General features: G+C 34.5%; 1 protein-coding gene across 1 annotated transcript; it reads left to right on the top strand.

Annotated features, from left to right (window-relative positions):
• The first annotated feature begins 1,950 nt into the window (after positions 1-1,950).
• LOC149822090 (uncharacterized) lies at positions 1,951-16,495 on the top strand. The gene is made up of 11 exons (XM_089981451.1): positions 1,951-2,142; positions 2,331-2,386; positions 2,842-2,966; positions 3,073-3,167; positions 12,734-12,939; positions 14,062-14,250; positions 14,322-14,531; positions 14,779-14,932; positions 15,026-15,089; positions 15,990-16,073; positions 16,157-16,495. Exons 1-11 carry the CDS (start codon positions 2,032-2,034, stop codon positions 16,231-16,233), a joined length of 1,371 nt encoding a protein of 456 aa, XP_089837577.1. The 5' UTR covers positions 1,951-2,031; the 3' UTR covers positions 16,234-16,495.
• Positions 16,496-17,129: the final 634 nt, after the last annotated feature.

A 17,129-nucleotide genomic window follows, 5' to 3' on the forward strand; every position in this document is an offset into this window, starting at 1 on the left:
CACCATAATATGTTTATGTTCTTGGACAGACTGTGTTTTAATTTTTTTTAGGTTTTAGAACTATTTTGCATGATTTTTAATTCACAGATTGTAATGAATTAGTAAACACAATTTTTATTGAAGTTTTTTCAATGTATCATCTAAGACATAAAATTTTTAGTTGTAAATATGAAAGAAAATTGAAGAAATAAATTCAACAAAGTCAGACAGTCATTTATAGAATTTCTATTGGGACAAAAATTTTGTTTTGACTTGCAGAAGTCGTATTTCCCAATCCAAACCTCAAAAAAAGCCAAGTTTTTTTTTTTTTCTGAAACTTCTATTATGTGTTTCTAACATTTTTTTAAAATTTAATTTTTTTTAATTCACCATTTGAGAGATCCAAAACAGGTCAAAATAAAATTTAGGACAAAATATATTTTTTTAACTAACACTCCGTTAAATACATGTTTTTTATAAAATAATTCATGCAAACATGCATAATTAAACATAAATGCATTCATTAAAGCATGTTAATATCTCAAAATTCATGTTCATAATAGAAATTCATAAGGAATCAAGAACCTTAGATAACCGATTTTCCAAAAAAAAAGCTTTTACAAACCAAAAATTGGTTGGCCTCTTTCTCACGTAAGTGTTGTTTCTCTACTTATGTTGCAACAATTTTTCTAGTACTAAATTGATTGCAAACAGTTTTCAGCTTAAGGGCTGATGTGCCGCCCTTTGTCAACATCGGAGAATCTCATCAGCCAATGAAATGAAGAACCTGTCAGTGGCTCTGAAACCATAAATAAGTACAAGTACACACAGGAAAAAGCATGAAACTACACCAGGAGAAGACACCTACGTCCACCGTAGACACTTTCACACACACTACCAGTTTCTATGCGTGAGGTTCCACTATAAACATTGAATTACATGTCTTTTAGAGGTCCTTAGACCTTCTGAAAAATTGTCCTCCACTATTGGAGTCACCTTGTTTGTTAGGATATCCATTACAATATAACAAATATAGAGATTTCCTCCTTATCTGGAAGATTGTTACATATAGGATGAAAGAGATTTTATGATAACACTGCTTATCCTCATCTCTGGGTGGCACCATTTTTGGAGGAGTCTTCTTATTTTGAGAGTGTGGGGATCCTATCAGGAAACTTCCTAGGTGGCGCAACATTTGGTCTGGGATGAAGGCTTAGTTGTAGTTGTTGTTGTGGTTGTTGTTGTTGTTGTATCCTTATCTTTATCGGCAACATTTGGTCCTGGATCCAAACTGTATTGGATTGGATCCATATCTTTAACACTAACTACCAAACCAAACCTCAATAACTTGTCTGCTCTTTAAAACAAAGTGTTTCTAGTTTTAGTTGTGCTTCAAAACAATTTTTGTGTTGGTCAACCGTTCGTGCAACAGGCTCATGTCAACTCATAAGTGTCATGAACAAACTCAGGTTGAGAAATTTGCATGCAATGAAAATCCTGATAATATCTTGAGACGTTAAAAATCTCACTTGTTTTCAATAGATAGAGATTTCCATTTATCTTTTTGAATGCCGAGGGCACTAGAACCAAAGTTCAGATTTGGCATGAAGCCCATATCAAATTTCTGCTTTTACAAGTAGAGAGGATTTCATATCTTTTTTATTTTTCTTTGACCTATCATCAAGAAACTGCAACTATGATTTGAATGTCCCATTGTCGGTCGAGAAGTGTCACATTGTTTGTTTAGCCTTTTTTTTTTTTCATAGGAAATGGCATGAAACAAACACCCCATTAGACGACATAAACCCTACATCGAACTACACTGTTTGCAACGATCCCCTGTTAATCATGCTTAAATTTCAAGATTAACGGTCTAGATCCAGTCTCACCGAAGATACGCTAGCGTCCCACTTACGCAATGACCAGTATTGAAGAGTGCCCTACAAAAGCGGATGTAGGGGTGCTTCTTACTGTGAACTTACTGGGTTGATCTGAAGGAACAACAAAAAATAATTTGCTGAGAGAGAGAGAGAGAGAGAGAGGAAGGAGAAGATGAGGAACGCTCTCTTGAGGCATCTGTTGCTGCTGAACTCCGCCAAACCAAGACCCTCTCTCTCGCACGCGCGCCACCCTCCGGCCCCTTGGTCGTTCAGCGCCACACGTGTGAGCGCCCCTTTCTTACTTTGCACACACTAGGAAACGATCGAATCTTGCTTTTTTTCTTCCCTGATGAAAATTTGGTATTGGTTTAATTCTATCTAGGGTTTTTGATCGGTGCTTCTTTTGTTTTTTGTATAATGTTATCTTATGATTCTGATGATGATTTTTCTGTCGGAATGTGAATCGATCAGACTGCAGTTTCGGCGGCGGTAGCTGAGGAACAATCGGAAAGCATAGTGTTCCCAAGGTAACGATCTCTTCGCGCGAAGATGAGACTCGCTTTATGTTTAATTGGGTTATCGTTTTGCTGATTATTGTGGCAAAAACGCTGAAATCTCGCGGCAAGAGTCATAAAATTTTGTTGTTGTTGTTGTTGTTGTTTTTCTTACTATAGAACGCGAATTATCGATCCCCAGAATGGTATTTTTTCTACCTTTCCTTTCTATGTTACGCTGCTACCGCGAATCATCGATTCCCGAAATGGGATTTTGAGCATCGTAATTTGACGAGAATGAAAACGACGAATTTTGTGATCGTTTCTTTTTGCAAATGCGATGTGCCTTGCGTTATTTCTTTTATATTTTTATAAATTTTCGGACCTGCATTTCTTTTCCTGCAAATTTCTTGGTTTTGGTTCAGTTTTGGGATTAAGTTCATATATTTCTTGACAAATTTTGACTGTTTTTTCGCCTTCTAATAAAGGGAGGGCCTGGGAGTATCTTATGGACTCAATTGGGCACTTGCTGGAAGAGGCGTAATTGTAAAGGAGAATGCTTTCCACAATTTGAAGTCTCATGATCTTCATAAGAACGGTGCAGCTGTCATAGGTAACAAACTTCTTTTGGTGGTCCAGAGAATGATTCGGCACATATATATAGGATGCATCTTTTTGCATATGTGTTCTGGTAATAAGTTCATTTGGGTGCTCACCAGATCCTGTAAAGGGTGTCCCAATTTTTGTTAGAGGAAGCTTCTGTAAGGGGGACAAGGAAATTACCAAGGCGCAGTTTGGTAAACTTTTGAAACAAGTACGTCTTCCAGTGGTGCCTTGAGAAAACAATGCACGACAAATATTCAGTGTTCAATGTTCAATTATTATCACGATTATGAATGCTCAGGCTTCTTTCTTTCATGGTATTCTCTTGGTTTATGTGCACTGAACAGTGGTAATTTTTGGCATAGACTGCTATCGACGTGTGCTAAGGTTGAGGCCTGCATGACAGCTTTGTCATTCTTAACATGGGTATTTTAATTAATATATAGAGTTGATTCTTTATCCTCATCAAAATGAATGTACAACTTGCTTGATCTGATTGAACTTACTAGGATAATCATTTGACCTGAATACAGGCTATAGCTTTTTATGATGACTGAATCTTTGCAACCAAATGTGTATACAACATTTGAACATAAAAAAGGTTGGTGTATTGGCCACCTTTTGTGGCTTACAAGCAATAGGTGACAAGTTCAAATCTTCTCGCAGTTGTATGAAAGTTAAAGATACAAAAATAAACTTTTAATAAAGTTGTCTCGATTTTGAAAACTACATTCCTAGCTCATCTCAAGCTCGAGACTGGATCAAGTGGTGTCAAGTCTAGCTTTTACCATCCAAGCTCAGGCTCTGCTCAGGTCATGTACATACCTGTTTATATTTGTAATTTTATTTAACATTGTCCATGCACTTATAGATTAATTATTATTATCATCAATATCTGATTCAAGACCATATAAATACATTATTTTAAGAAGGAAATGGATAGAAAAATCATATGCTGCAGGCTAAAAATGAATAAAAAGTCATACGCCATGGGCTATGTGTTAGTCACATAGATGCACATGAGAGAGAGGACATAGAAACTCCCGCAATGTGCCTGTTCACTTTGAAAACACATAATCACAGGCAATGATTTAAAGAGTTGAGAAAAGGTAAGTCTTTTCAGAAAGAGGCAATAAAGCTAACAGAATGACAAGAATAAAAGTGGCTTCAAAAACAAAATCAGAACTTAGCAAAAATACTAGAACTCAAACATTCCTGGACAAATATTGGAAAGTAGCTTCTTGAGTACCTATAATTCCTAGTCGGGTGCATGTAGAAAATATCTTGATGACTTTGGATGTTTCAAAGTCTGATATATAACAATTCTATTGCAAGTGCCAGAAATTATAGCTTCAAATAACATCTGAATGTTGACAAACAATTCACCTTCAGCATTTCACTTAGTTGTCAAAGGTGCTAGGCAGTGAGCCCCAAAAAAGACTAGGCGGACTAGTCGGTACCCCAAATAAAAAATTAAAAGCACAAAATATGTAAACAAACTACTAAAATTAATAACAAACATATAAACAACATAAAATCAATCAACAATAAGCAATAGACAAAACATAACATGTCATCGAACACTGTAAAATAATTATATTAAATAATCTGCTAAAAAAATAAAGAATAAATAAACAATTGAATAAAAAAATCATACAACTAACAATGTGAATGAACAATATACAAAAAATAAAATCATGTATACAAAAAAATTAACAAGTCAACAATAGACATAATGTAGGCAATATACAAATAAGAAGAAAAAATGAACAATTGAATAAACAAGCCATGCAACTAATAACCTGCTCAAAAAAATTAAGAATAAATAAACAATTGAATAACCCAACCATGCGACTTATATATATTTACACAGAAAACAGATATATATGTGTGCAACTGCACATCAACATCTGTTTGTGTGGAGTGTGTGTGCATGTGAAGTGTGAATTCTGAAAAACAGTAAAACAGATCATATATGAAGTACACACAAAGATTTATAATGCAGAAATATAACTTACAAAGACACAAACATAACTCAGAAATAGTCAACCAGAAATATAACTCACAAACATAACATTGGAACCAGTCAACCACACAATTAGCTAAGAAATATAACTCAGAAATAGTCAAACAGATTATTTATATTATAAATTACATTACATAGATACAACATTATATATGAACAGATTATATTAAATTACAAACAGATTATATATAATTTACAGTACATACATAAATATATTTATATATAAATGCAATATATATAATATATAATATGTTGAAATATAGTATTATATATGCTGAAATACAATATAATTAACAGGAAGAAGAAGAAAAAAAATGGAAGAGTAAGGAAAAATAGGAAGAAGAAAAAAATGAAAAGGGAAGGAAAAGGAAAAAAGGAAGAACGAGAACAAGAGAGAGAAAAAGAGAGTGAGAGAAAGAGAGTGAAAACTGAGAATGAGAGAGAGAGAGAGAGCAAAGTGAGAATGAAAGATAGTGTGAGAGAGAGAGGACATACCTCTTGGTCCTCTTCTTTTTCTTCTTGCAAAAACCTGAGAGAGAGAGAGAGAGAGAGAGAGAGAGAGAGAGAGAGAGAGAGAGAGAGAGGAGGTCGTACCTCTTGGTCCTCTTCTTCTTTTGCTTTTTGCAAAAACCTGAGAGACAATGAGAATGAGAGAGTGAGAGAAAGAGAGGAGACAAGGAAAGAGTGAGAAAAGGGAAAAAGGGGAAAATTAGGACCCCTTTTTTCCTTTTATATGGGTCGTTTGGTCAACTCAAAAGGCGACCGATTTAGGCTTAAGCCTAGGAGGTCCCAGCCTAGGCATTGAAATAGGGCCCAAACCTAGTCGCCCAGGTGATGGGGTTGTGCCTAGGCGTTGCCTTTGACAACCAAGGTGCTTCTTACCCGAGTTCTCCTCTCACTAAAAGCCATGACAATTTACATAATTATTTTGGTCCTTGGGTACTAGGCTATGTAGTCAAAAGCGCTAGACGCTGCCTAGATCGGCTAGGCAGACTAGTTGGTAGACCCCTAAAAAGACTAGTGGAGGACTAGTTGGTACCAGAGTTGCCGGTCGAGGAAGCGAGGCACTTTGAAAATTTTAGGAAGTGGGAAGCATGGGACAACTTAAAAGCGAATCAGGAATCGTCTCAGAAGCAACCTAGGAAGCGAAAAAAGAGAAAATAAAAATATAAAAAAGAATGAAAAAGGGGGAAGCGAGTTTCCCAAAAAATGAGAAATGCGCTTCCCAAAAAATTTTTGCGCTTCCCAGCCCATTTTGGAAGCGCGACTTTTCGCGCTTCTGAAATGCGCTTCGGGGAAGCGTGCTTCCCCAGTGCCTTTGGTGTTTCCCGTAACTCTGGTCGGTACCCCAGTCAGAATATAAAAAAATATGCAAATATACATAAAAATATGTTTTAATTTTTTTACTAATAAGATTTTTTCGTCACACAAGTACAAAATTACACATGCTTTCACAAAATATATTAATATACCAAACCAGAATATATATATATACATATATATATATATATACATATATATATATACATATATATATATATATATATATATATATATATATATATATATATATATATATATAGTCACTAGAATATGAGAACTAATGTGTGAACTGTGATTTTCATGGATTTTTTTGTTATTTTCTCTTGAATCTAACTATATAGTTGTGATCTACATGCTTGGTTTTATAAGAACCCGCTCTTGAATAATCCAATTTTGATGCATAAACAAGATTTTTTAAGGCTTTAAAATCAATGACTCATAATCTTCATAAATATTCAAGCGTTCAAAAATCACATTTTTTTCATTGAAAATACACCTGCGGTTGATTCATAGCGAATTCACCATGCCAAGCACATCCACATGGTTGGATTTGTAAAAAAAAGTGTTGGAAATGCCCATATTTCTAGTACTCATATTTCAATTTTTATATTCTTGTAACTATATATATATATATATATTCAATTATTCATAACATATTCAGTATAATTAGGGGTGTCAACGGATCGGGTTTGGTTTGGACCCAGGTGGAACCAGACTTGGCCTCGATAATATCGGGAATATATCGCGATATTTTCAAAATATCGCCAAAAACAAAATATTGCAATATTTTTTGAGAAATTTCTTTTTTTTTGTAAATTTAAGTTTGCATTTCCTATTTTTTTGTTTCTTTTATATTTTAAAACCTTTGAAACATGTTTCTTTATATTTTTGAAAGAAAAATAATGCGAAACTTATTATTTTCTTAGTTTTTTGTTGTTATTTATATTTTTAAATTTTTTTAAACTCCCAAGATTTTCCTTAGATTTATCAAAATTTGAAAATCTCTCCAACAAATACCCTCACCGAGAAATTACTTTTAGCGATATAGGTGACTATGATATATATGTATATATATATATATATATATATATATATATATATATATATATATATATATATAAATAAAAGCATATTTTCATCATTTTATAGAACAAATCATACAAACACACACATATAATTATATATACAAAAAACTAACAGAATATATATAATAATAAAAAATAACTAAATTGCCCTCATGTCTAGGCGGGGTCAGCTTAGTCGCCAACTAGGTGCCTTAGTCGGCAAAATTGGTACCTTTTAAGGTACCCACATAGGAATTGCAAAGCCTAGGTGTTTTACTTACGCCTAGACCGACTAGGCAGAATTGTTGGTGCCTAGTCGGCGCTTTTGACTACATAGGTACTAGGTTCATTTTTAGTTCAAATTTTCCTACTAAGGATACCGGTCTTTTTGGGCCTTGATGAACTACAAATCGTAACCCACGGCTTTGGTGATGATGTCTCATACAATGTCAGTTCACTAGCAAGGAAGCAGAAAATGAAAACCAATATTGAAAGTGGAAGCCAGTAGAAAGGATGTTTTAGATCTATGTAAAGTGAAATCAGGAAGTGTTTGAGAAACTTTTTTGAAGGCCTATCAATGCTTAAAGCGAGTACTTGAGCTGATAGAAACAAATTATGAAGTATTTATAGATTCAAAAGTTGTGGGAGTCAAAGTATCTTAGTGTATGATGTTACTATCACAGTCCAGTATTTATTATCTAAATTCTTATTCGAGAAACATAATATCTATACTAATATAACACTTAAGCTTTTCCTACTGTTAAGTTGATATGTGTAGCAAGTGTACATGCAGAAAATAATTGCTCACTGATACCATGCCAGTAATTAGCAACTAACAGAAGAGCTTTAGCCTTCAATGTATGAGTCACATTCATATTAGTATATCTTTTACACATTCTTGTACAAAATCACCACCACCATCATCATCATGCTTTATCCCCGCTACGTCTTCTCTTTCTACTCTTTTCTATTTAATGATACAATCTCATTGACCCCACATCCTTTCATATCTTAATCAAAAGTGCTAGTCGGAGCCTAGGGAGAAGACTTCTAAAAGGCCTACTCGAGGCCTAGGCGGGGCTAGTTGGCCTAGTCGGAACTTAAAAGTGAAAAAGTTAAGAAAATACATAATTTACAACAATATATATTTGTATAAGACTTAATAGAATCTATACATGCACACACACACACACACACACACACACTCACATATATACATATATCTCAAGCAAACAGAATATATATTCATGTATTTGTAGAAAAAGAGTTGATATGCATTTAAAAATGCAAATATATATATGAAAAAAACATATAGTATATACATATATAGATGGTAAAAAAAAGTAAAGACAACTTTGGGCCGAGGTGGAACTAGCCGGACTAATCTGGACCTTTTAAGTACAGAGTGCCTGGAACCAGGTGTTGACACAATGCCTAGGACAATGTGGCGCCTAGTCACCGATTTTGGCTACATAGCTTGTATCCCATATTACAACCCTTCTCCAAGCCTTTTCTAGTCTTCCTCTTTTTTTAATTCCTTCTAATTGCGTCATATTAGCCTTTTTCAGTGATGCTATGGCAGATCTCTGTGCAACAATGTCCAAACCATTTCAAATGACACATTTATTTTTGAAAAAATTATTGGTAGTACTAATAAACATCTTTTAACATTTTATTTCTATTCGTCTTCCTTTGTTACTCTATAGTCTATACTCTATAAATCCATCTTAACATATGCATCTCCATGATACGTGTTTTCTCTTCTTCTTGCTTTTTAGTAGTCCAACACTTAGCACCATATAAGATTGTTGGTTTTACATGGTCTTGTAAAAATGTCCTTTTAATTGTAAGGCACTATCTTGTCATAGATTTTTCCCTCTTATTTAACCGACAAAAAACCTACCAGTATTATCTTCTCAAACTTGTCATTTTGTTGTGTACTAGAGTTTAAGTGTTGAAACCTTTTAGCCTTGTTGTGCGGCAACATAAGACATTTAATTTAATAATTAATAGAATAACCAGATCATTTTGTGTTTAAATAGACATATCTTTCATTTCAAAGTTCCACATAAATTTGGTAATCAATTACCTCTAACCTTTAGATTCATTATTTCAATTATTCTTGTATTTGTATTTACAAAATCAAAGCAACTCACCTTATGATGATAGAAATTGAGTGTTTAAATAGAAATAGCTTCCATTTCAAAGTTCCACAGAAATTGGGTAATTAATTACCTCTAATCTTTGGATTCACTATTTCAATTATTCTTTTGTTCACATTTAGAAAATCAAAGCAACTCACCTTATGATGATAGAAAACAGATTAATTCTTCCAAAATGTTCCATTTCATTTTGGTGAAACAATTCATACCATGATATTAATATCATTATAGACATATGTGATGAAGAGCAACAATCCCTATTTTATTTCTTTCCCTCTTTTACTGTTTTAAGGTTGAGTTCTTCTGCTGTTATGTTGACACAACATCTACTTTATACTATAGGCAACTTGTATGACTTATTTTTAAAAGAAAAACAAGACATTTGTGTGTTATAAATATGAAAATATCTTTTTTTTTTGGTTTGTCTTATAGAAATGATCAATTTTTGTGTTCTTTCTCATTGTTACTGTGAATCTCAAATCATCTTTCCCCTTTTGGTAGAAGAGGAATTCCCAAGTAAAAGGTTTTTTCAATATTCTAAAACATTTATGCCCACATAGTTACTTACTGATGATAGAGGTAGAAAATAAAAAGATGCACAAAACTATAAAAAATTTAAATGACTCGTTTTTCTTGATTATAAATTTTTACAACAATAAAAAAGTAGAATTTTTTGTTGGACATCTGCAAGATGGCCCTGCTATCATTCAGTGGTTGGCTTTTGCATTTGAGCCTTGATTAAAATCACTGCCTGGGAAGAGCTCTTAAAAAGTGTCACTTGTATTCCTTACGGGAAGGGCAACAAGAAATTATCCAAGTAAGATCAACCCATCAAAGCAAGAAACTGACTAAAGTCATGATAGCAAAGGGAGCATGATGCTTTTAGGGATTTTGGTTTCAAGACCACGAAGGTATAAGAATGCCCAAGATGGTATTTTGGGATTTAACTCTTCTATAGGTTCATCTGATGCTAAAGACCTATTTGTACACTTAAGACCCTGGGTGCATTGACCGCACCCAGGGTCGGTTTGACCACACCCGCACCCAGGGTGCGGCACCCGGCTGGCCGAATCCCTGTGACATAGCTTGGGTGCTGGGTGCTGGGTACTAGGTGAGTTGTTGAAGTGAACCTTGCCTAAGCTTTTTTTAGATGCATTTTGTCTTTTTGATTTTTTTTGCAAGAAAGTCAAACGCGAGCCATTCCCATCAACCTTCAATAGACGAGCTCTCTCTCTCTCTCATATGCAGTGGAAAAGTAGGGCAAAAGGTGGGTCACAAACTTGCTATAAAGACAGAAGGGAAGGGTGACTAGATTGGCGTAATGATAATGATGATTTAGTCTTCTTTCAATGTATTTTGGAATCTTGAATTTTATTTAGCTTTATAAATGAGATTATTATAAACATATCGTTATAGATGTATATTAGATACACTTCATTGATGTTTTTTTATTTGTACAATGTCAGCTGTGATCTTACGTGGTAAATGCATATTTTGTATGAGTTAGATGTAACTATGTCTTCTAACTATATAATCTTACTGATTATCAGATCTTGAATTTTATATGAAATTATAATTTTTTTGCATGTAATGTTACAAAGCATAAACCATAATTTAGTAATCTTCTATATTCTTAAAATTTTCTTGGGGTCAATCACCTAGATGGCACCAAGCTCTGTTGAGTAAATACGTTTGAAATTTGAATGTTATATTGTCGTTGTAACCTTAAATGAATAACATGTCCTCCTCAAATAAATAGCGAAGAAATAAGCCATCTTTTTAGGTATATTTCTTAATTAATAACTACTTGCAGGTAAACTAAATAAATATCCAGGTTGAAAGTCTGCTGTTTCACCTTGTCATACTCTTGTATTCAATCTCTTATCTGGTCTTTCCTGTTTTATTGATTGTTTAATTTTATCATCCTTCAACCAGCAATTCATTACTCAGCAATCATGGTCCTCATCAGACTGCATTTCTTTCCAATCAAAGCCACAAATGATGTTATTTCTTTTTTTCTTTTTAGATAAACACAAATGATGTTATTTCTCTAGCCAATAGGTTTCAATAATTTTCAACTCATACTTCTTTAGCAGGGGTTGAATAAGATAGCTGGCCCAGTTAGAGTTGTGCTATCTTAGATTGTTAACTGAAGGATCTAAGGTTCAAAACCAATTTGAGGCAAACCCTAGATTAACTATACAATTAAAAAAAATTTAATCCCGTGGCATACTGTATGGAGATGAAAATAAACTGTCCAAGTTACATGATCAATTTAAATCATAGTCGTCAGAAACAGGTATTAGTATTGGTGCAGGTACAATTTATTGGTATTGGTACAATAGAGTCTAGAATGTTTCAGTGAAATTTTACTGAAAACACATATTGATACTGTTCCAGAAAATTGATTTAAGTTTTGATAAACATTGATAAATTTATAAAAGAATTCATATAAGTTTTAAAAAGTTGATGCAAGGTTATGAAAAAATAACATTCCAGTAGATATTTTTTGTAAAGTTACCTAACAATTAAAATATCTAACATGCTTATTTGATACTCGTTAATGATGTAATAGAAATGAGTTTCTATTAGAGATGTTGCAAGTTTCTTAGATATTTGATACTTCTATTTGTAGTTTTCAAATGAGTTTGTACTAGTACGCTTTATTTGCAGTACACCAGGGTGTATCAAGGGCCAATGCAACCATGTTCTAAATCTGCCACCAACTTAATGAAGCCATAGAATAAATAACAAAGAAACCTATGAATGGAGTTCAGTGACAAATACAATGCCGCTCATTCCATATGTGCTAATAATTGGAGTGAATAAAGGGCTAGTGACAAATCGATATGCTCATTGCTCCAAGCTCAGTAGCAGTCAAGTCACATCTTTGATCCCTAGTCATCATATTGGTGATATATATTCGCCATGACAATTGAATGCCAACCACATTTTATTGTGGTTGGGCAAGTCTACCATGCTGATGTATTGTTTGTTTCCAACTTCTATTTTGCTTCATTATTGCTACTTAAGGATGCATGTTAATCTCATTTGACTAATGTAGAAGGTGGTTTGAGTATTCATTTAATGTGTGCACCATAGCAATTGGCAGTTTCTACTGCTAGATACTAGTTTACTTGTTTTTATATTGATCAACCTTCTTAACATATGAATCTTATTTGTGTAAATCACTTTTTGGTAGGTCACTTCTCATATTTCTTCAGTCTCGAATATCTTTGTTCATGATGGGGGTGTTGGATCATCTTCAAAGAGTGATGCAAAAGTGTGTGTTATTAGTGATCACGCTTCACCTGTTTTATTGCTTTCCAACATCCTTTGGAGAGTTCCTAGTCGAGCGATTTCGCATGATTCCTGTCCTTTGACTGTTTATGTTGCTTCCTCCATGAGGTACGGTATGAAATGCTTTGCATGTCATGTGATGTTCCCTAAACTGTTTTAGCATCTCATTCAGTATAGCAATGTGAAGGCTGTTCTGTGAGTAGACATAAACAGTTATACTTGATATCATTACAAAAGTTAACTATCTTGCTTGTTATTCTATATAAGTAAAGCATGTATCACTCATTGGTCGCTTTGGAAGAATCATGCTATGTGCTCTTTACTAACTGAAATTCAAATGGGAAAGATGCCTTTGTTCAATGTATGGTAGGCATCAAGTTATATAGAATTTGCTGAATATCCATATAATAGCTTCTCTCAAAAGAGTCTCTTGTCCTTGCAACAGTAAAAAATAAGACTTCAGCCTTTCATGCACGGTACATTTCTTGTTGCCTACTTGCATCATGCTATTTTTGTACCTGGTAGAAAAATTGCATTTAGAAGGCTCCCTAACTTGTTGGCTGAAGCTAAAAAGAATACAATGAAATAGAAATAATGAGATCTTTTAAAGTGTGGAATACTTGTTAAATCTTATTATTAATTGATTGATGCCTTTTTTATTAGTTAACTCTTTTCTCTTTCATTTTTCCTGGACTAATGCTGATCATTAGTAGAAGGGTATCCTTTGCAGTGGAAAACAGATCCAAGTGAACCACAGATTCCTTGTTAGTGCAAGGTTAACTCAGACATATATACTAATTTCCACTATCAGGAGAAAATGATCCAGTGCAAGTTTTTGTCCATGAGTACTATTTATTGATGCCAAACTCAATTGGCCTTTGTATACTAGCTTGTGCTGTACTCCAAAATCAAGAGAGAGAATTTGAAACCATTTACTGGTCTGCAACAACTTATTGGTGCATTACTGTAGTGTCTGGCTTACCTGCATCAACATTCATAGGATCAGCATAGTTTACCTAGTCAGACTAAATCAATGATACAATACTTATGACAATGTGCTAAACTGCTGATTTGATTTGCTTGAATTTCCTCCCTTTCATGACATATGCTACCTTATTCTTAGGAAAGGACACAGTTGTGTCTTATGTGGAGAGTTATCTAATGAACTTTCAAAATAAACTTTCCTGATACATTGCACATGTTAAATTTGCAATTTGTGACACAATGCAGCCCAACTGTTGGGGAGACACTTGGCCTTGGATCACAATCTAATGCTGGATTTATAGCAGCTGATTTTGAACGTTCAGCCCTTGTCTTGTGTGGCAAAGCTTTTGCAGATAGTGCTGGCATTAAAGATGCACTAGCTGCTTTGGCTGCTCCTGTTATATATGCAAGAGGTGGCCTTCCTATTTCTGCAAGGTAGTGCCATTTGACTTTGTTTTAATTTTAATTGTGATCCTTAATTTGCTTACTACTGCTGCATTTTTTAGGTTGCTGGTATTTGGTGATTCTGTGATTCTGCTATTTGCTTCTAAGGATACCATTCAGAACTGCACAGAGCTGCATAAGATGATGGTGGCCAAGGATGAGGGTGTTGTGCTATCTTCTCATGGTGTGGCACCATTATTCCGAACCAAAGATTCTAATTCACCAAGCCTTTATAAGCAACCAGCTTCGGTGATCATTGCTTCTGCTGATAGGCAAGTGTTAACCTGGTGACAATGTTTTAAAGCAAGTTCTGCAAATTGAGTTTTGTTGACATTTGCATTGTACTTTTTCCTTTTCTTCATCATATATATAAAAGAAGCCTAGCACTTGCCTTCTGTATCATAGTTTTGAAGCCAAGCAAGTTATGGCTGCAGTTTTCTTACATAGTGGTCAATCACAATGATCAGATGAGGACTGTTGAGATATTTTAATTAAACTTTTGTTTTTTATGAAAATCAGATCTGGTGCCCTTCCTTTGGTATCCAAACTCTCCCCAGGCCAAGCAGCATATCATTTTTTGGCTGGTTACCAGAGTGGGAAATTTGTTCCAGCATATCATGATCAATTGTTGTCTCTTGACCCATTAGAGCTTGCTAAGAGACTTTCAACCCAGGTTTTTTTCTCTAAACCCAGGGAACTTGCATTTGTTATATGTCAAGCAAGCTAACAGGCAGTTCATGACCCTTTTCTGTGGTATGTGTTGCAGTTGCAGAGCAGTGAGGTTCCATCATTTCTAATCAATGTTAGTGAAGGCGAGAAACACATGGCTGGTACTGGTCCTTAATCTTTTGTTTCTCTAGATTTCCACCGTTAATATGATCTCACAACACACACACAAAAACATAAAAACGTTCCATTAGCATATTTGTTAAATGCTTGTATATTTTTAGGCTACAAAAATATAATCACATGTATGCCTACTCATTTATTCACTCTATATTAATGACAGGTTTAAAAGCAATCATGCAGAGGGTTCCTACTCATCTAATCCTAAACAAGAGAGACTGTGTGTGTGTTTGTGTGCACACGAGCGAGAGAGAGAGAGAGAGAGAGAGAGAGAGAGAGAGAGAGAGAGAGAGAGAGAGAGAGAGAGAGAGAGAGAGTACTGTTTCAATGAGGATATGGATTCAAAAACTAGCAAACATAAAGTTATCCTTGAATGGGTGAAAGATATTCAATCTGCCATCCATACTCATGCATTTGATATTTAAAGTTTAGATTCACATTATCAGGTTTTTCTCAGCAAGGAAGTATTCTATAGTATTCTTAAGAAGCCTTTTTTATTGTGAAAATATGGTCGACAAATGAAGAAAGAACATTAGAAATGCTATGTTAGACATTGTAAATATTGTTGCAAATTTTAAATGGGAAATAAATTGAAATAAGCAAAATATTCTTGCTTTCAGCATTAAAAGTCAAAGGATATCATATATTATGGCAATATTTGTAACAAAGTTTGATCTGTATATTTTGTCATCTATTCTTTCTGTTAAATTTTTTATTGCAGTTATTTTTGGGTATTCTTCCATTTTGTTTAAAAGTTGACTTATTGTTTATAGAGCAAAAGCTCTTTGCTTCTGCTATTGTTGAACCGCAACAGTGTGAGGCGCTTGTGCATCATTCAAATTTGACCGGGATGGAAACTGAACATTTTTTGTAATGTATGCTAGGCAATGAGTTTGTTAAATTAGTGGAATCAACACTTTCGAAGAGTGCACAGCCAAGTGGGCAAGGAAAGGCATCTGAATCCATAGGTAAATTGTTTATCCTGATGTAACATTTGCGTTCTAGTATATTGTAAAAAGGGGAAAACCAGTTAATTGTTGTCTCTTTTCAGCTGCAGAGCTCAAAACAAAGTATAAGGATTTCTTATCAAGCAAATACCTGGAATTGCCTGAAGAGTTTACCTTCTAATTTTGCCCATTCCTTTGTATCCATTTCTTCCTGGGCTGGCTAGGTTGACCTTGTTTTTGTATTCCTTAAATAAAGGTTCCTGAATTTTGTATGTTTCCCGTGCATTAACAGCTGGTTCTGTTGAAAGCAGCACTTTAGGCTTTGCATAAGATCCTCAGTTTATCGCTGAACTTCCCACTGTAACTGAAAATGAAACTTGTATAGAGCTCATGGGGCTGAAATTCATCATTAGTTCAGTGAATGGTCCATGGTTTACTCTTTCATTATTTTGAGAACTGGAATGGTCCATGGTTTGCTCTTTCATGATTTTAAGAACTGGAATGGTCCGTGTTTTGCTCTCTCGTGATTTTAAGAACTGCAGGGAAACATAATCTTTTTCTTTTCTTTTGGAGTCAAGATTCTTCACTCATTTCAGGGTTAAAAGAGAAGAAAAAAAAATTTGTTCTTTCTAATGTTTTTGAAATTTCTTAAATCCGAAGTCTTTTAGGAGAAATTTGTTCTCCCTGGATGATGAACACAAAGACCTGGCCTTGCTTTGAGAGGACGAGTTTCATTATCATCAGTTGTCATCCATAGCAGATCCTTGTCTAGACAACTTAATGCAAGTGAAAAAGTAGGGTACCTTGTTGGCCAGGGCTGAGGAAAGACTTAAAACATGCATTGAGATGACATGGATTGTAATCCGATTAATTTTGGAAAAATCAAAGAGAAACATGGCAAATTGTCAACAGGGAGAAACACAATACAGGGTCTGGTTTCATCGGTTTAAAGTTCCAAAAACAATGCAGCATAGCTTCAGTACAAAGAACTGGAAATAACTTTATTTTTTGAAGGCAAGCTGGGGTTAGGCGGACCCCTACCAGAGCAACAGCCGCCCCCATGTGGCAGAGGGATTC

This window comes from Nuphar pumila, chromosome 11 (genome assembly GCF_984573655.1).
Source record: "Nuphar pumila chromosome 11, dmNupPumi1.hap1.1, whole genome shotgun sequence".
In the NCBI taxonomy this organism is placed as follows: Eukaryota; Viridiplantae; Streptophyta; class Magnoliopsida; order Nymphaeales; family Nymphaeaceae; genus Nuphar; species Nuphar pumila.